Source organism: Macrobrachium nipponense, chromosome 1 (genome assembly GCF_015104395.2).
Source record: "Macrobrachium nipponense isolate FS-2020 chromosome 1, ASM1510439v2, whole genome shotgun sequence".
Lineage (NCBI taxonomy): Eukaryota > Metazoa > Arthropoda > Malacostraca > Decapoda > Palaemonidae > Macrobrachium > Macrobrachium nipponense.
In genome coordinates, this window is record NC_087200.1 from 98,869,431 (window position 1) to 98,890,759 (window position 21,329).

The 21,329-nt window shown below is 44.1% G+C and overlaps 1 protein-coding gene across 6 annotated transcripts in view; it reads right to left on the bottom strand.

The window, feature by feature from the left end:
- Positions 1-21,329, bottom strand: part of LOC135219504 (E3 SUMO-protein ligase PIAS2-like) — a 322,344-nt gene that overhangs the window by 260,173 nt on the left and 40,842 nt on the right. Inside the window, exon 1 of one of the 6 annotated variants that reach the window (XM_064256329.1) lies at positions 21,222-21,301. The exons of the other annotated variants lie outside the window; for them this stretch is intronic. Coding sequence (XP_064112399.1) covers positions 21,222-21,224 — 3 coding nt within the window. The 5' untranslated portion in view covers positions 21,225-21,301. Of the gene's footprint in view, positions 1-21,221; positions 21,302-21,329 lie in introns of those variants that run through there. 6 annotated transcript variants of the gene reach the window in all.

A 21,329-nucleotide genomic window follows, 5' to 3' on the forward strand; every position in this document is an offset into this window, starting at 1 on the left:
TAGCCAGAAAAGACATACCCAAAGAGCAGACCGCATTATGCCCTTTGAAGCCGACGTGTTTACTAATAGCCTGTATTTCGCTAACTCTCTTCGCCGTCGCCAGAGTAGTTAGGAATACAGTTTTCTTCATCAAATCTCATAGAGAAATAGAGTAAAGAGGTTCAAAGCGATTTGACATTAAATATTTTGAGGACCCACATCCAGGTTCCACGAAGGTAACTTTGGTAGCGGCACCTTGGTAGTCTCGAAAGATCTCAATAGATCATGGGAGATCCTTGTTATTAGCGAGGTCAAGACCTCTATGGCAAAAAAACTACAGATAAGACGCTTCTGTAGCCTTTAATGGTTGACACTGCAAGCTTCAGATCTTGTTAAGATAAAGCAAGAAGTCGGCGATCTGGCTCACAGAGGTAGTGGTAGAGGAAACTCCTTTTCTCTTACACCAACTTCTAAAGGCTGCCCACTTTCGATTGATAAACCGCGATTGATGAAGGTCTCCTCGCGGTGGCGATAGCTTTAGCCACTGGTTTCGAAAAACCTCTCGCTCATGGCCAACTTCTGGATAGTCTGAACGCAGTCAGACTCAGAGCGGAGAGGTTTTTGTGGTACCTCTCGAAGTGGGGCTGTTTGAGTAGATCTCTCCTTACGGAAGAGATCTCGGGAAAATCCACCAGGTAGAACATCACCTCTGTGAACCAGATCGCTGCGGGCCAAATGGGGGCGATTAACGTCAACCTCGTCCCTCCGATGCTGCGAATTTTCTCATCACTTCCCCCAGGATCTTTGAAGGGGGGAAAAGCGTAGAGATCTAGGCCCGTCCAATCCCCATAGAGGGCGTCTACTGCTACTGCCCAGGATCGAGAACCGGGGAGCAATAAAGGGGGTCTCTCGCCGTCCTTGATGTTGCAAAAATGTCCACTAAGGGACATCCCCAAAGACCCCACAGCTCCTGGCATACGTCCTGAATTGAGGGTCCACTCTGTCGGCAATAACTGTCCTTGTCGACTGAGGAGATCTGCCCCCGACGTTCTCGACTCCGGCAATGAACCTTGTCAATATCGTGACTTCTCTCTCCTTTGCCCAAAGTAGAATCTCTTTCGCTAGAGCGAACAGGGAGCGAGAGTGTGTTCCTCCTTGTTTCTTCAAGTATGCCAGGGCTGTGGTGTTGTCCAAGTTGACTTGAACTACACGACGGGAGACTTTGTTCTGAAAGAACTGGAGCGCTAATTGAACCGCTGCCAGCTCTTTGAAGTTGATATGCCAGGCTACCTGTTCCCCCTCTCCATGGTACCTGACACTTCCTCCCCCCCCTAGAGTTGCTCCCCACCCCGTGGATGACGCGTCGGAGAGCAACACTAGGTCGGGGTTCTGAAGCTTGAGGGATATGCCCTCTGACAGCTTCCACGGATCGAGCCACCATCTTAAGATGGTTCTTCACCTCTTCCGAGATGCTTAACTTCATGTCGAAGTTGTCCTTGTCTGTCCAGTTGTCCGACAGAAAGAACTGAAGAGGTCGGAGGTGCAGCCTCCCAGGGAAACAAACTTCTCCAGCGAGGAAATGGTCCCCAGCAGACTCATCCATTCCCTCACCGAGCATGAATCTTTCCCTAGAAATGCTGACACTTTCTATGCCTTGTTGCTGACGTTCCTGGACGGAAAAGCCCGAAAAGCCACTGAATCCATCTGAATCCCAGATACACGATGGACTGTGTTAGGGTCAGATGTGACTTTTCGAAGTTCACCAGAAGTCCCAGGGACGCAGCTAAAGACAGAGTCTTTGCATGTCCTTCAGGCACCGGGTCTGCGAGGAGGCTCGTATGAGCCAGTCGTCCAGATAGAGCGAGAATTCTGATGTTGGAAAGAAGAGCCCCACCTCGCCACGTTCTTCATTAAGATGGTGAAGATAAAAGGGGCCGTACTCAGTCCCGAAACAAAGAGCCCTGAATTGAAAGACCTTCCTTTCAGGACGAACCGAAAGTACTTCATCGATTGGAGATGTATCGGGACGGTGAAAGTAGGCGTCCTGTAGGTCGAGTGATACCATCCAATCTCCAGGTCTTAAGGCCCCCAGAACTGACTGAGGAGTCTCCATCTTGAACCTCTGCTTTTCTATAAAGAGGTTTAGACGACTTACGTCCAAGGACCGGCCGCCACCATCCCGATTGTTTCGGTACAAGAAACAATCTGTTTGTATAATCCTGGCATTGCCAGGTCTAAAACCTGTTCCACTGCTCGTTTCTCGAGCATCTGCTCGAGCAGGCCGAAAAGTATCCTCCGTTTTGTTTGAGAATACGACGGGGGACAAGTCCCTGGGAGTGGAAGTCAGCGGGGCGGGGCTTTATGAAAGGGATCTTGTAACCCTTCTCTATGACGCCGAGAGCCAGGTGTCCGCCTCTCTTTTCTCTCCAGGCTTCTGCAAACAACTGCAGCCTGGCTCCTACCGGTGGCTGAAGGAACGATCTCTCACTTCTTGCCCCTAGACTTAGACGGGGCTCTACCTCTAGGAAGGCTTCTTCCTCGGGGTGACGATCTAGCGGAAGTCCCTCCACGAAAGGGCTTCTGCTTTCTAAACGGTTGGGCTCCTGAAGACGTGGAAGGGCCAGCCGGACGTCTCGAAGACTGAGCCAACAGGTCTTGAGTGGCTTTTTCTTGAAGACTAACTGCCAGATCCTTCACCATAGCCTGGGGGAAGAGATGACTCGAGAAGGGCGCATACAAAAGTTTCTGTCCTCTGTGAGGAGAGACGACTTAGCCGCAAAGTTGCAATAGAGCGACCTTTTCTCAGCACAACCTGCTGAAAAATGAGAGGCTAAACTCCTCTGAGCCATCCCTGACGGCCTTTGTCCATTGCATGACATTACACTGGACAGCTCCCCCAAGCTGATCGAGTCCTGGCTTACGATGGATTGGTTGTCTAAAGCTCCGAGACACCAGTCTAAGAAGTTAAAGACTTCCAAGGACCTAAACAGTCCCTTCAAAAGATGGTCCAGTTCGGAAGTCGTCCATGACACTTTAGCTGAGGCTAAAAGGGACCTCCTTGAGGCATCAATCACGCTGGCGAAATCTCCTTGAGCAGACGTAGGAACCTTCAATCCTAAATCTTCGCCTGTTTCATACCACATCCCTGCCTTACCGCTAAGTTCTAGACGGAGGCAGGGCGAAAGTAGTCCTTCCCTTTGCTTTTCTAGACTCCATCCAGGCGGTTAACCTTCCGGAAAAGCTCTCTTAGTAGACCAAAGACGTTTCTTGATTTTCACGAAACCTGGAGTCTTGCTTGCTTTCGGACGACGAAAAACTGTGAAGGAGGAGAAGGAAGGGGCAGAAGGCTGGCGAAAGCGTATCACCAAACGAATCATGAAGTAGCCGTGCCAATACTTGGTAATCTGACGAAGCCGACGTCGAAGGTTGTTCTTCGTCAACATCCTCAAAGAAGAACCGCTAAGTTCTCCTTCTTCCTTACCCGAGTGAAAATCCGACGGAAGAGGCAAAAGTCCTTTCGCTCCAAGTCTCCTGTCCGAACGATGACGAGAAGAAGAGGGTAACGGATCCTTAACAGTCACAGGATCAGGAATCACCCACCCTTTGAGGAGAACGTGAAGAAGTAGGCAGACGTCAGCCAAAGCCTCGGGAAAATCATCCAAGTGATAGCGAACTTCCACATTCGCGTCCACAGAGCTCTTACGACAACGTCTACTAGCGTCCAACCTAGCGTCCAGCGAAGCGTCCAAAGGAGCATCCAACGTAGCGACTTCTAACGTCCAGCAAAGCATCCTTACGAACGTTCCCGCGAAGAAACCTGGTCAGCTACCCGACGAGCGTCCCAGTTGAGCGTCGACACGCTACATGTCGAAAGAGGGGCAGAACGCATTGAAGTCCGTCCGACAGCAACAAACTCGTTGCCAGCAGAAACGTCGAAGTCGGAATGCCCGAGCGTCTTCCTCAGCGAGAAGAGAGAGGAGCATGATGGGATCTCTCTCTAACCTGACGTCTACCGTCACCTCTAGACGAACCCATGGGGCGTGAAGAAACGAAGCCTAGAAGGCGCGAAATATCAGGAGACGGGGACGAAAGAGGGCGCAGGTGGAGAAGACTGTCTTGTTCTCTTGATCAGAAGTCTATCGTCCTTCTTGCGACGAGGAACCGTCTCCTTCTGCTTAAGTAAAGCGTCTAGTTGCCGTTGCATAGCAATGATGATCTCCGTCTGAGAAGTCTCCTTACGCGGAGACGAGCTGCTCTTTGTGAGAAGGTGAGGGGCGAGGGGACGCCTTCTTCTTCTCCCAGGAACAGCCTTGGCTCTAGAGCGACTGGGGGCTCGAGGGCGTCATCATTGATGACTCCTAGACTTCTTCTGGGGCGGAAATGCCTACGCTTTCCGGAGAAGAATGCCACTCAGACATCGCAAGACGTGAAGCGTCACGATCTTGAAGAGTCCTCTTCAAAGGTCGCGAATCCGGACGAGATTCCCACCCCATTGCGCGGGGAGGACGCGTCGGAAGACGAGAAACAATCTCTCGGGATAAGTGCTCGAGCACGCTCCTTAGCAGCCTGGGAAGCGTCCACATGAACTGCTGAAGGGACGTCGATCGGTGGGGGATCCCCGTAACCCTCCTTCGGCCTTCGGCATGCCCTCTCCCTGAGTCCTGGGAGTCCGGCAGAGGTCCCAGCCTAGAGGCACTATCACTGCCACTTAGTTTGCCTGTTTTCAAGGGCAAGCACTTTAGATTCAAGCGTCTTCAATCATAGAATCCAGATAAGCGAAAGGGCATTACCCCCTCCGCAGACACCACTTGAGGGCCCAAAGGCAACACTACGGGGTTAGGAGACAAAATCTAAAGGAGGGTTAGAAGGGGATACATTAAGACCCTGTCTGCTACTGACTTACTCCTGGAGGAAGACCTCCTGATCCTATCACGCTCTAATTTTTATTTACGGTAGGATTCATACGTCTTCCAATTGGTAAATGCATCCAAGCTTTCACACTCATTACAGCGCAAATCATATTTACACTCTTGACCCCTACACCCTTTACACAATGTGTGAGGATCAACCAAGGCTTTTGGTAGCCTAACCTTGCATTCCACTTTCGAACACACCCTGGCGCTACCCGAACTAGATCCAGACATATTTAAGGAAAAAAACCAAGCCAAATTCAAAACAGTCCAAAGTCACGTATGCCAAGCTATCGATCCAACCAAACCAAAAAACCAAAAAGTCAAGAGGATACTCAAGCAATGAAAAGTTTTTCCAAATCCTGAAGAGGTGTGTAAAAAGTTTGTTTACGACACTGGCGACAGAAGAAATCTGAAAGAAAATGGAATGGTTCCTGATACCCCCGCCTCCAGCAGCGGGAATGGGTACTAACCACCCAACTCCCACTACGTGTGTCGTAAGTTTTAGAAATTCTGTCGGACTTCAGAGAATACAGCTATATATATATCTGACAGGTAAGTTTCATGAACAAAATGATTCTTTCCTTAAGAAGACTGCTATTTTGTCTAATCCTTGTTGTTGACGTCCCTGGGACGGAAAAGCTCGAAAAGCCACTGAATCCATCTGAATCCCCAGATACACGATGGACTGTGTGGGGATCAGTTGTGACTTTTCGAAACTCACCAGAAGTCCCAGGGACTTCGCTAGAGATAAGGTTGATTGAAGGTCCTTCAGACACTCTTTCGATGATGCTCGAATGAGACCAGTCATCTAGATATAGAGAGATCCTGACGTTTGCAAGATGAAGCCACCTCGCCACATTCTTCATTAAGACTGTGAAGATCATTGGTGCCGTACTCAATCCGAAGCAAAGAGCTCTGAATTGGAAAACTCTTCCCTTCATGACAAAACGCAGATACTTCCTCGATTGGTGATGAATCGGGACGTGGAAATATGCGTCTTGCAGGTCTAATGACGCCATCCAATCGCCTTGTCTCAAGGCCCCAAGCACTGACTGAGGTGTCTCCATCTTGAACCTCTGTCTCTCTATAAAAAGATTTAGACTGCTCACATCTAAAACTGGCCTCCAACCTCCCGACTGTTTCGGTACCAGGAATAACCTGTTGTAGAAACCCGGGGATTGAAGGTCGTCTACCTGTTCTATTGCATTCTTCTCGAGCATTTGTTCGAGAAGATCGAACAAGATCTGTTGTTTTTCCAGCTGGTACGAAGGTGATAGATCCATGGGCGTCGTGCACAGCGGAGGCGACTTCAGGAATGGTATTTTGTATCCTCGCTTGATGACATTGAGCGACCAGGTGTCCGCCTCTATCTTTCTCCAGGCTTTTGCAAATAACTGAAGCCTGGCTCCTACTGGTGCTTGAGGACTACATTCTCATTTCTTCCCTTTGGGGTTTAGACGGGGCTCTACCTCTGGCAAGGCCTCTTCCTCGAGGAGGTCGTCTCGAGGAAGCCCCACCTCGAAAGGGCTTTATTTTCTTGGAAAACTGTGTTCTTGCAGAAGTTGAAGGAACTACAGGACGTCTAGAAGATTGCTCTAAGAGGTCCTGAGTAGCTTTTTCTTGAAGACTGCCAGTACATCTTTAATCATAGCCTGGGGAAAGAGATGGTTCGAGAGAGGGGCGAAAAAGCAAATCTGCCTCTGTGCTGGAGATACTGACTTCGCAGTGAATTTGCAGTAGAGAGCTCCCTTTTTAAGAGCCCTGCACAAAAATGCGAAGCTAATTCCTCTGAACCATCCCTGACGGCCTTATCCATACACGCAAGAACGCTGGATAGCTCCCCAGGCTAATAGAATCTTGACTACGAGCCTTTGTGTCCAGCAGTCCCAAGCACCAGTCCAAGAAATTGAAACACTTCTATTGTCCGAAAAAGGCCTTTAAGATGGTGGTCCATTTCCGCAGGAGTCCACGTACTTTCGCTGACGAAAGGAGAGACTCCTTGGTGCGTCGACTAGACTGGCAAAAATCACCTTGCGCAGATGCAGGAGCTCTTAAACCGACATCTTCACCTGTCTGCGTACCAATGCCTGCCTTACCGCATAGTCTTGAAGGAGGCTGGGCAAAAAGAAGACTTTCCCTGTGCTTTCCTTGACTCCATCCAATCTTGAAACCTTTTTGAAAGCTCTTATAGTTGAAAGAGACTTCGTCATCTTAACAAAACCCGGAGAGCGAGGAGCTGCGGGTTGAAATTCATCTCCAAAAGAAGCCCGAAGCAAGCGAACTAATACTTGATAGTCAGAAGAAACTGACGTAGAAGGTTGATCCTCGTCTGTTTCTTCTGAAATATTACTCAATCCTCCTCCTTTTGTAGGAGCGGCAGAGGGGTCTCCCGACGAAGGTGGTAGAAGCCCTTTCGGTCCAATCTTTGATGAAGAGCACTGCTGTGACGTACTAGGTGCGTTCTGTATATCTATAGGTTCAGGAATAGAAGTGTTAGTTTCCTGAACAATCTCTCGATGGGAGTGTCTACAAATGTTAGAGTGTAGGCGAGCGTCCGGGACAGATATCACGTTGTGAGGCCTGATGAGTGTCTCAACAAAACCTCTGTACAGGTGTTCGTAAACTTGTCACACTCGGCGTCCATGCGAGAGCCACACCTGGCGTCCAGCCGAGCGTCACGCTTAGCACTCCGCTGAGCGCCACGCTTAGCGTCCATATAAGCGTCCATGTCCTGATTCTCAGCTTGCAAACCGCCTTGCTTCACAGCAGAGAGAACGTCAATCTTCGAATAAAGCGAACCCCTATGAGTAGAGAGGGGAACGCTTCGAAAAGTAGGGCGAGTTTCCTTCCTCTCGATATACGAATCTTTCTAAGGAAGTTGCTCGCGCTCTTTACCCAGCTGCAAGTGGGATGCACGAAATCTAGAGGGCGTAGCCACTGGTGAAAGAGAGAAGCGATACGAAGAAGCGGGAGACCGCTTAGATCTTTTGATCGGCAATCTATCATCTTTTCTTCTACGACGCGGTTCTACCTCTCTCTCGGCCAGCAACAAAGCCAGTTGTTGTTGCATCGAACGGATATGACTCTTTTAGTTGGAGACTATTCCTTTTCAGGTGAAAAGCTGATCCTGTGAGAAGGCGAAGGCAAGGGGGAAGCCCTATTCCTTCTCACAAGGACCGACTCAGTTCTCTTATTGGAGCGACTGGGGCGCTCAAAGGCGTCATCGTCGGATGACGTCCTGGTTCTCTTTTGTGGCGTCAATGCCGCAAAAAACTCTCTGGCGAAGACCGCAAAGCAGCAGAAGAGAAAGGACGTGAAGCGGTCCTCCTCCTGAGACCAGAAACGCTGGCCGCCTGTGCGGCAACTTGCGTCTTTGCTCTCTTTTCCGGTGGAGAGTAGTCCACATAAAAAGGCGCAGACCGCAAAGCAGAAGGAGCGAAAGGACGTTCTGCGTCCTCCTCAGAGAAACTACTGACGACGGGCCAGTCCCTTGTGGCGACATCCGTCTTAGTTCTTTTCAGAGGACGCAAGTGTCCCCCAAAGCTCCAACCCCTTTTGCGGGGGAGGGACGCCTTCGAAGGACGAAAAGCACTCGCGGAGGATACGCGCACGAGCCGGCCGCTCTTTATGGCAGCCTGGAGATCGTCGACAGATCTGCCGAAGGGACGCCAGATCGGTGGGAGTTCCCCGTAACCCTCCTTCGGCTTTCGAAATGTCGTCTCCCTGGTCCTGGGAGTTCGACAGAGGTCCAGGCCTAGAGGCATTATAGGGCCGATCTGACGCCCCCAATCCACAACACTGGGGGCACTTTCACTGCACTTCACTTCATTAACACTGCTTTTACCCTCCAAAGCGAGCACTTTAGATTCTAGATTTCGTAATGACTCTAGAATCGTCAGATAGGGCATGACCTCCACAGATTTTTCAGGGCCCGAAGGCACAACAGATTTAGGTGTTGCACAAACTACTGAAGGAATAGTAGGAGAAACCTTACTACCCTTACTTCTACTGACTGATGCACTCCTGGAGGAAGACCTCCTTATCCTATCGCGCTCCAATTTTCGCACATAGGATTCATAAGCCTTCCAACCTGAATCAGACAGACATTCACACTCCTTACAACGGTCATCTATTACACACACATGGTCTCTACAATTCGTGCATACTGTGTGTGGATCTACCGAACCTTTCGGTAGCCTCACCTTACAACCTTCCATACAACACACTCTGGTACTAGTTGAACAGTCCCAGACCATCTTAGTTTTAAAGAAAAAACCAACCAAATTCAAAATTCAATCCCATATCAGCGTATGCCAAAGTCACTATCCACGTTCAATAACCAAAAGACAAACGGAATACTTAAGTAACAAAGTTTCGATAATCCTAGACGGAGGGTACTGAAAACAGTTGTTATCAGCACCGGCGACAGAAAAAATCTGGATAGAAAATGGGAATGGTTCCTGACTCCCGCCTCCCAGCGGCGGGAATGGGTACTAACCACCTGGCCGACCACTGCGTGTGCCGGGAGTTTTGAAATTTCTGTCGGACTTCGGAGAAATACAGCTATATATATATATCTGCCGGGTAAGTTTCATGAACAAAACATGTTTTACAAAGCCCTCACATGCTTATTTTAGTTCGTATGGCACTTTCATATATCACTTTATGTTGACGAAACTTCAGTCTTTTGAATGGTATGCTTAAAGATTTAATTGTATTGTTGTTTCACCAATTAAATATACATAGTGAAAAAGGGTCTTCTTCGTGAGTAAGATGGACTCAATGTGATACCAAATCCCTGCTTTAACCACGAGTCTCAACGGGGGGCAGGGCAAAAAGTCCTTGCCTTGGGCCTTCCTCAAATCCATCCAGTCATGGACCTTTTTGAAGGCTCTCTTCGTAGAAAGGGAATTCTTCATTTTCACAAAACCCAGAGTTCTACTGGTTTTGGAAGAGGCTAACTGTGAAGGAGGAGAGCGAGGGGCAGAGGGTTGGAACTTGTCTCCAAACAGATCACGAAGAAGGCGGGCCAAGACCTGGTAGTCTGAGGAAGAAGATGACGTAGAAGGCTGCTCTTCATCTGCGGCCTCCGACGAACTGCCTAACTCTCCCTCTTCCATGGGAGCAACAGACGAATCCACGGAAGAGCGAGGTCTAAGACCTTTAGGCCCAACTCTCAAAACAGACCTCCGCTGCGAAGAAGAACTCTCCGCACAAGGCTGGACATCTTTTACAACAGCCTCTAAATACAACAGCCTCTGAAGCGTCCTGACGAGCGTCTTGCAGCGTCCTGACAAGCGTCGCTACGAGTGTCCTGACGAGCAGTACGAAGAGCGTCCCGCTGGGCGTCCAGACGAGCAGAACGACGTGCGTCCCGACGAGCTTCCTGACGAAAAGCAGCAGCCTGAGAAGCGTCAAGTCGAGCAGCTAGAGGAGCGTCGTGCCTAGCAGCATGCAGAGCGTCATGAATTGGCGCGAGAGGAGCGTCTTGACGAGAAGCTAGACGATCCCTGCTGCGATGACCCTTACAGTCTTCCTCTCTCTCGACAGAAGAGTCTGGGGAGACGCTCATCGCACCCTCTAGACAAGCGCTGGGGTGCCGAATGAAATCTAGAGGGCGACGAAGCAGGCGAAAGAGACGAACGAGGAAAAGGAGAGGGGGACTGCTTGGACCTCTTGATAGGCAGCCTCGAGTCCTTCCTACGTCGACGCGGCTCTGCCTCTTTCTCAGCAATCAACGAAGCTAACTGTTGCTGCATCACAAGGAGCATCTTCTTGGCAGGGGAAGACTCCTTCCCATTGGTAGGAGAAGACTCCTTCTCAGGGGAAGGGCTGATCCTGTGAGAAGACGAGGGGCGAGGGGACGCCTTCTTCCTTCTTACAGGAAAAGCTACAGCTCTCTCCCTAGAGCGACTGGGGCGCTCAACAGCGTCATCCTCCGATGACGTCCTGGTCCTCTTCTGCGGTGGAAAAGTGTCAAAACTCTACGGAGAAGACCGCAAAACATCTGGAGAAAAAGGACGTGAAGCGTCCTCCTCTCTGAAGCTTCTCTTCAAAGGCGAGAGTCCTTCCGAAAGCTCCAACCCTTGCGCGGGGGGGATGCTTCGGAGGACGAGAAGCAATCCTTAAGGATTCGCGCACGAGCACGATCCTTGGCAGCCTGGGAAGCGTTAACATGTCCTGCCGAAGGGACGCCAGATCGGTGGGGAGTCCCCGTAACCCTCCTCCTGTTTTCGACTTGCCCACTCCCTTGTCCTGGGAGTCCGACAGAGGTCTAGACCTAGAAGCGTTATAGGGCCGATCTGATGCCCCCTCCACAACACCAGGGGCACTAATTCAACATCACTACACTCACAACACTGATTGGAGAGTGAGCACTTTAGATTCCAAGATTAACGGATGGAATCCACATTAACAGAAAGGGCATTACTTCTCGCGGACACTTCCTCAAGGCCCGTAGGGCATACCACAGGGTTAGGCAAAATAAATTCTACAGGAGGTTAGTAGGTTCATTACCCTGACTTCTGTTTACTGATGCAGCTTGGAGGAAGACCTCCTGATTCTATCAGGCTCTAATTTGCATACATATGAATCATACGTCTTCCTTCGGAACCAGTCTAACACCACACTAATTACATTGATCTTTCAGCAAAGAAACATGTACACGTCATGCATACCAAGTGAGGATCTACCGAAGGTTTCGGTAGACTCACCTTACCCCTTGCAGACAAACTCTGAAACTAGTCGAACTAGATTCAGACATCTTATGCAAAGAACAATCAAATTCAAATCAATCTATGATAGCGTATGCCTAGCCACAAATCCAAGTCAATAAATCGAAAGACAATTAGGATACTTAGCGGCAATGAAGTTTCAAAATCCTAAGACGGAGGTACTGAAAACAGGTGTTTACAGTACCGGTGACAGAGAAAATCTGAATAGAAAACAGGAATGGTTCCTGATACCCGCTTCCCATCGGCGGGAATGGGTACTAACCACCTGGCCAACCACTGCGTGTGCCGGGAGTTTTTGAATTCTGTCGGAACTTCGGAGAATAGCTATATATATATATATATATATATATATATATATATATATATATATATATATATATATATATATATATATCTGACAGGTAAGTTTTCATGAAACAAAATGTAAAATATTGATGTTTTACTATTTTATAAAAAATTAAAAAATTGAAGTGCACGATTCGTTGTCGTCTTCTACCAAAACAGTTGTTTACTAGGGGGGAAACACCAGCGACTACCAACCCTTATCACGGTGGACAGGTCTTATTCACTCGATATTTAAATGGTGAAACAAGAATACAATTACAACTCCAAGCATACCATTCCAAAGATTGAAGTTTCGTCAACATAATGTGATATACGAAAGCCCCATACGAACTAAAATAAGCATGTGACGCTCTTCGTAAAAATATGTTTTTCAAGGCAGTTTTGAAATCCAATATGGCGGCTACCGTGATGTACAGGTTCTGATCAGTGACGACAACCATCTTTCCCATCCTTCCCAGTACTCATTTGAACAATGTTAGCGTATATATGTAACATTTATTGATCTTACTCAAGATTGCAGTTGTAATCAGCACAATAAAACAACATTTTGTTGCCTATATTACTGAAATTATGAAACTTTTTATTCCCGGGGTCATGGTTTGAACTAAATTAATTTTTACCTTGTAATAGGTGGTTTTTATCCTTACTGCCATCACAACTGAAACTCCACAGTGCTTATTTGATTGTTATTATACACATTTTGGTCTCAATTCACTTCACATTGCACTTTAAACAAGTTGCTGTTCCTGGTTCTTAAGCGCGCCACAAACACAGTTACGAGCAGCAAACGACGAAACTGCAAAGTTTTATTCCCTAAAAAACTGTTTACTTTTACTCGTTTTTTAGTTCAACTTTACTTTATTAAAAAAATTTAATTTAATTCATGTATATTATCCCTTTTTTGCAACCAAATTACCCCGAAAAATTACAGATATTTCTAAAATAGATACAATCCAATGATTTCTAAGGTGTTTTCGTACATCTGGCTCCCGAAAACCATAGAGGAACGACTACGGATAGTGGTTTATATATATATATTTTTTTTTGCTTTTTTTTTGTTTTTGCTAGCACTTTTCATTGATTTCAGTCTATATTAGTATTTTGAATTTCTTTAATTACCGTATGCAGAAATAAATGTAACCTTTAATGTTTGTGCATGCTAAGAATGGCAAAATCATCGTTGCCACATTAGTGGAGGCTTCACACATACGCAGATTCATTGTTATAAACTGTTTCCATGAATTCCAGTTGTCATAGTAATGCAATAATAATAAAATTGCTTTAATATTTATGTATATATACTTCCAATACATAGCCTAATTTCACCAATTTCAACGTTTTTGTGTGTAGTCTTATACCCAGTTTGGAGGGGTCAACACATACTGAATGGCGAGAGAGAGAGAGAGAGAGAGAGATGGGGAGAGAGAGATGAGAGAGAGAGAGAGAGAGAGAGAGAGAGGAAGGCGAAGGAATGAAGAAGGAAAGGGGTGGTGGAGGGGGGGGGAGAGGGTAGGTGGAGCTTTTTATGCGTGTTCGTAACCATTTCTGCATAATGGAGTTTTTGTCTCTTGGTACAGGGACAAGTGTCATTATTCTTTACGATTAGTGATTCACGATAACCTTATAAATTACGGCCCTGGGTGTAATGCGCTATAGCAAAATCTCGTTCTGATACGAGTGTTCATACAGAAATAGGTATTGCCCAAAAACGTGTCTTGCACTGTCGATGAAAACACATAGTAGGTATGCTGCTTAGTTGTCACAAGTTTTTTGTAATAGTAAAGTATTTTTTACAAGCTAGATATTGAATAAATTTGTATTTTTCTAACAATCCAAAAACTATGCCCCTCAATGCTAACTTTCCTCTTTTAACGACTTTCTGGTCATTGCAAATTCGGCTCCATAATTTGCTTATTATGTGCGAAAACAGAGGCCAGGGGCCGAAAACGATTGCGTCACACTACGGCAATAATCCGGCAGTAAAACATCTTCATACATCCAAAAAGTAAAAAATAAAGATATACATGCACATTACGATTATAACAATTACATGAGGAGCTGATAATCTGCATGAATAACTGGTAAACTGTTCTGCAAGAAAGTTGAGTAAAGCAATTATTTACAATAGGTACGAAAGCCAAGATGTCGTGACATCATAATACAGGACTTAAAAGAACGTTGTAATTCCAAAAAATAATTACTTAAATTTGAGTCAGAATCGAGTTACTTTTTCAATAACGAATATTTTCAAATTAATCATCAATACATAGGGTAGAACACCACGGCAGGCAAACAACCCCTCATACGGTGGAGGGTCTTTTTCACTCGATATTAATGATGAAAGAAACAAGATACAATTGCAACTCTAAGCATACCATTTAAAAAGACTGAAGTTTCGTTCAAACATAATGTGATATATGAAAGCCCCATACGAACTAAAATAAGCATGTGAGCTCTTCGTAAAATATGTTTTCAAGGCAGTTTTGAAAAGAAATCCAAATATGGCGGCTACGTTTTGCATGGACGGTTCTCATCAGTGACGGCCACCATCTTTCCCCAGCCTTCCCAGCACTCATTTGAACAATGTTAGCGTATATATGTAACGTTTATTGATCTTACTCAAGATTGCAGTTGTAATCAGTCACAATAAAACAACATTTTGTTGCCTATATTAGTGAAAGTATGAAACTTGTTATTCCCGGGGTTATGGTTGGAACTGAATTCATTCTTACCTTGCAATCGGTGGTTTTTATCCTTACTGCCATCACAACTGAAACTCCACAGTGCTTATTTGATTGTAATTATACACATTTTGGTCTCAATTCACTCCACAGTGCACTTGAACCACGCGTGGTTCCTGGTTCCTAAAGCACTCACTCCGCAAACACAGTTACGAGCAGCAGACGACAATATGATTATGAGATGCAAAGCTTTATTCCCTTATTGTTTACTTTACTTAATATTTAGTTTAACTTTACTTCAAAATCTTATTTAATTCATGTCTATTATCCCTTTTTTGCAACCAAATTAACCCCCCAAAATTACAAATGTTTCGGATGTATACTTACGAGCAGACGACGTGAGGAAAAATGACTCATCGTTGCCAATCTAGTGGAGCGTCATACATACGCCGATGCATTTACAAACTGTTTTGATGAATTCTGGTTGTCATAGTAATGCAGTAATGATAAAATTGCTGTAGTATGTACGTATATATAATACAAATAGATACGCTAATTTAACTTATTTCCCGGTTTTGTGTAAGTCTTATACCTATAGTCGATTCATTTAAGGTAGATTCTTGCGCCTACAAGAAGTTTTGTTTGGCGGCCTCTGATTGGGCTGGTACCGAGAGGTAGGCCGCTCGCTCAGACTCATTATTTTCTACTGTGGCTTAGAAAACTAGCAATGTTATGTTTATATTTCTTCAATCAACTCACGCTTTGCTCAAGATAGGAAAATTTTGTCATACCATAGGATTCGTATAATTGTACAACCAAGTTATCTTTTTTCCTGAAATCAATAAGATAAAACACAAAGGAATTACAATGAGTAATAGTAAAAAGAGAAAGATTTAATTCTTTATACCTGTTTTATTTATTATCGGATTTTGCATCATTAACGCGATTAAGATAAAATAAAACTTGTGTTTTCATATAACAAATTCACCCTGAATACGCTGTTGCTTTCAGATTTTGGATGCGTGTAAAATGTGAGGAGAAAATGAAGAATATGTCTTATTATGTTGCATCAGTAAATGATTCAAGTTTGACGGTATTGCTGAGAGAATGAGATCTGCAAGGCTCTTCGTTGCGTTTGTCGCCTCAGCGAGAGATTTGAGTTGCCAATTAGCGATATAAAAGGTTGCAGTTTCCACAATATTTACCATGTTATATTATCACATTTTCTGAAAATAAATACACCGAATTTCAAATATCTGTCGAGCATTTTAAATCCAATATCATGTAGTATGTCTGGGCATATCTGATAAGGAAAAAAAAAAATAATAATCAGATGGATGCATCTGGTATCGTTAGCTCAGACCCATGCGGGCCATCGGGGACAATTCAATCCAGCAAAGAAGTTGAACTCTGTGGAAAGACGACTTCACACTCTTCAACTCAGCCTAAACTTTAATCAGGTTTTTGGTTTCAAGATATTGTTTCTAATTTTATTTTATTGAATATATTTTCAAATGAAAGAGACACCAGAGACTATTTGAGTGATTATGAATCAATAATAACTCAGTGAAGTAATAAACAACAAATAATTAAGAAAGATTGAACCTTCCTATTAGGCTGAGTCAAGTACGGCTGCAACATGATAAGACATTCTTCATTTTCTCTTCACATATTAACCACGCATCCAAAATCTGAAAGCACCAGCGTATTCAGGGTGATTTTATTGTATGAAAATACAAGTTTTAATTCATCTTGATCGTATGACTTATTAAAAATCCGATGATAAATAAAAACAGGTGTAAAGATTGAAACTTTTTCTCTTCACTTTTTACTCGTTGTAATTCCTTTGTGTTTTATCTAATTGTTTCAGGAAAAAGATTATTTAGTTATACAATAATACCGAATCCTTTGGTATGACCAAAACTTTAGTTATCTTTTGGAAAACGTGAGATAAATGAAGGAATATAAACATACTGCATGTTTTCTAAGTCACAGACGAAAATAGACACAATGAGCGAGCGGCCTACCTCCTGGTACCAGCCAATCAGAGGCTGCCAAACAAACGTCTCGTAGGCGCAAGAATCTACCTTAAATGAATCGACTATAGTTTGGAGGGTAAACACATACCAATTGACAACACTGATAAACAATTGAAGAGCGCAAAACGCCGCAAAGAATGCCGTAGTCCCCTTGAATAAGTGCTGGTAAGAGGTTGGTTTACGATTGTTGTGATGAAAGTGCCCCAGCGTCTATGGGTACAAGTGGTGTGCAGATTTAGCACAGGAAATGGGAAGTTTGTTGACACAAGCGACTCCGTAAACATCAAGATGGCGTCAATCTTCGAAACATTTTTAGTTGTAGGGTAGATCATCACAGCAGGCCAAGCAGGCCACCTACCATCAATGCAAGCCACCCTCCGAAAAAGTACATTATAACGCGTCCTGACACCCGAGATGGGCATCAGTCGCGACTTGTTGTTGGTGAGAAACGGAGCTAAAGACCTCTACTCTCCTTTCGAAGTAAGTATTTTCTCCAAAGTTAGAAATTAAGGCCAAATTTTAAGATTTAAACAGAGGGTACTGAAAACGGTCTCAAACGTAGTGCAAATCTCACCAAAACGCGTTCAACATTTTACTTACAAACTCGAGGTATTTAGAAGATTGACGCCATCTCGATGTTTACGGAGTAGCTTGTGTCAATAAACTAACCATTTCCTGTGATAAATCCGCACACCACTTGTACCCACAGACGCTGGAGCACTTTTATCACAACAATCGAAACACGATTTCTCATCAACAACAAGCCAGGCGTTAAACAGCTGTTGGGGTAGAAGATGACGAGAAGCGTGCTCTTGGCTATTTTAAATAAGTAGTAAAACATCAATATTTTACATATTTATGATGATTAATTTGAAAATATTCGTTATTGAAAAAGTAACTCGACTCTGACTCAAATTTAAGTAATTATTTTCTCTGGAATTAGAACGTTCTTTCAAGTTCTGTATTATGACGTCACGACGAATCTTGACTTTGCGTACCTATTGTAAATAATTGCTATACTCCAAAACTGTCATTGCAGAACAGTTTACCAGTTATTCATGCAGATTGTTATCAGCTATACATTGTAATTGTTTATTAATCGTAATGCGCATATATATCTTTATTATTTACCTTTTGGATATTATGAAGATGTTTTACTGCTGGATTATCGCCGTAAGTGTGACGCAATCGTTTTCGGTCCATGGGCCTCTGTCTGTTTTCGCACCATAAGAAATTATGGGGCCGAATTTGCAATGACCAGAAAGTCGTTAAAAGAGGAAAGTTAGCATTGAGGGGCATATGTTTTGACTGAGAAAAATACAAATTTATTCAATAGCTAGCTTGTAAAAATACTTGGTTATAAAACTTGATTGACAAACTAAGCAGCATGTCTACTATGGGTTTCAGAGGGACAGTGCAAGCAGGTTTTTGGGCAATACCTATTTCTGTAACGAACACTCTTAACAGAACGAGATTTGCTATAGTGCATTACACCCAGTGACGTAATTTATAAGGGTATCGTGAATCACTAATCGTAAAGATCAAAACGACACTTGTCCTTGTACCAAGAGACAAAAACTCCTTATGCAGAAATGGATACGAACACGCGTATAAAGCTCCACCTACCCCCCCCCCCTCCACCGCCATCCCTTTTTCTTCTTCGTCCTTCCGCCTTACCCTTTCTCTCTGCTCTCTCTCTCTCTCTCTCTCTCTCTCTCTCCGCTCTCTCTCCTCTCTCGTCTCTCTCTCTCTTCCCTCTCTCTCTCTCTCTCTCTGTGCCGATTCGGTATGTGTTGACCCTCCAAACTGGGTATAAGACTACACACAAACGTTGAAATTGGTGAAATTAGGCTATGTATTGGAAGTATTATACATAAATATTAAAGCAATTTTATCATTATTGCATTACTATGACAACTAGAATTCATGGAAACAGTTTATAACCTGTTAAGCGTCACCCACGTAATAATACGTTTACCGCGATCTCCTCGGTAGCGCCTTCAACGGGATATTACGTTCAAGACTTTAACTGTGCTTGTCAAGACGTCAGCCCCGTAATAATACGTTTACTCGTATAGAAAGTGTAGGAACATCATTTGGTAACACTCTCAGCACATGGGAAACTTATTTGTTTCCAGCCTGGCAACTCTTTCCTGGTGGTCGCTTATGCTAGAAAACTGCCTGTCCCTGTTGGTTTTCTTTCAATACGCTTCGGGCGTTTATCGAGACAAATTGGATTTCGCGTCTTTCACAATGAATGTCCCAAAGAGGAGGCATATTTCTTTAGGTGAGATCAATCAAATACTAGATGAGGAGTGTGATATTGATAACCTATTTGATGATGAGAGCTCTAGTTCTGAATCCTCCAGTGATGATACAAACTTTTCTTCCAATTGCGGGAGTGAAGATGACTTTTCTTTGGCCGAGTGGACTGGACTCCGAGAGAGAGAGAGAGAGAGAGAGAGAGAGAGAGAGAAGAGAGAGAGAGATAGAGAGAATTTCCTACAGTTAATTACAGTATGAATAACAAGCATAAAAATCAATATTAACTTTGAAAAACTATCATCAGTGCTATGATCGCTGATTACAAAAAAAGCGTGACGGTACGTTAGCAAGCGAGCTCATCAGGGGCGGACGCTTAACAGGATAATGGAACGGCGTATGTGTGAAGCCTCCACTAATGTGGCAACGATGATTTTGCCATTCTTAGCATGCAAACATTAAAGGTTACATTTATTTCTGGCATACGATTATTTTAAGAAATTCAAAATACTAATAAAGACTGAAATCAAATGAAAAGTGCTAGCAAAACAAAAAGCAAAAAAAAAAAAAACGTAGTCGTTCCTCTATGCACTTTTCCGTATTCGTTCCTCTATGGTTTTCGGCAGCCAGATGTACGAAAACGTTAGAAACATTTGATTTTATCTACGTTAGAAATATCTGTAATTTTTCGGGGTAATTTGGTTGCAAAAAAAGGGATAATATACATGAATTAAATCAAAAATTTTTAAATAACAATGTAAATTTAAACTAAATAACGAGTAAAGTAAACAGTTTAGGGAATAAAACTTTGCAGTTTCGTCGTCTGTCGTCGTCTGCTGTTTGTAATTGTGTTTATGGCGCGCGCGCTTAGAAACCAGGAACAGCAACGGGTTTAAAGTGCAATGTGGAGTGAACTGAGACCAAAATGTGTATAATAACAATCAAATAAGCACTGTGGAGTTTGTTGTGATGGCAGTAAGGATAAAAACCGCCAATTACAAGGTAAAAGAATGAATTCAGTTCCAACCATAACCCCGGGAATAACAAGTTTCATACTTTCACTAATATAGGCAACAAAATGTTGTTTTATTGTGCTGATTACAACTGCAATCTTGAGTAAGATCAATAAACGTTACATACATACGCTAACATTGTTCAAATGAGTGCTGGGAAGGCTGGGGAAAGATGGTGCCGTCACTGATGAGAAACCGTCATGAAAAACGTAGCCGCCATATTGGATTTCAAAAACTGCCTTGAAAAACTATATTTTACGAAGAGCTCACATGCTTATTTTAGTTCGTATGGGGCTTTCATATATCACAATATGTTGACGAAACTTCAGTCTTTTAAATGGTATGCTTAGAGTTGCAATTGTATTCATGTTTCACCAATTAAATATCGAGTGAATAAGACCCGTCTACCGTGATGAGGGTTGGCCTGTTGTGATGTTTCCCCCTAAGTAAAAATTTCTAAAGCGTTTTGGTGAGATTTCCACTGCCGTAGCCACCCTTTTCACTACCCTCTGTTTAAATCTTAAAATTTGGCCTTAATTTCTAACTTTGGAGAAAATACTTACTTCGAAAGGAGAGTAGAGGTCTTTAGCTCCGGTTCTCACCAACAACAAGTCGCGACTGATGCCCATCTCCGGTGTCAGGACGCGTTATAATGTACTTTTTCGGAGGGTGGCAAGCGTTGAATGTAGGTAGCCTGTTTGGCCTGCTGTGATGTTTTACCCTATGTAAAATATTGATGTTTTACTCTTGTCGTCTTCTACAAAACAGTTGCTTACTTGGTGAGGAAAAGTTTTCCGTTTTGTTGTGATGAAAGTGCCCCAGCGTCTGTGGGTACAAGTGGTGGGCGGATTTATCACAGGAAATGGTTTTTAGTTTATTGACACAAGCGACTCCGTAAACATCGAGATGGCGACAATCTTCTAAAAGTAAAAATGTTGAACGCGTTTTGGTGAGATTTGCACTACGTTTGACACCATTTTCACTACCCTCTGTTTAAATCTTAAAATTTGGCCTTAAAATATCTACTTTTGAGAAAATACTTTACTTCGAAAGAGAGTAGAGGTCTTTAGCTCCGTTTCTCACCAAAAACAAGTCGCGACTGATGCCCATCTCCGATGTCAGGACGCGTTATAATGTACTTTTTTTGGGATTGTCTAAGCTGATCGTACATGGTCCACTCTGGACCCTACGGTTTTTTACCCTACCCCTTAGGAAGCTCCATTCACCTTGCCTATCCTAACTTAGCCTGGCTTACCATAAGTCCGCCACATAATTAACGTGCACCTGCAAGCAACACACAAAACAAACACAACACAAAGTAGAGGCCACGGCAAAATAACGATGTCTCAACGGCAATTAACAA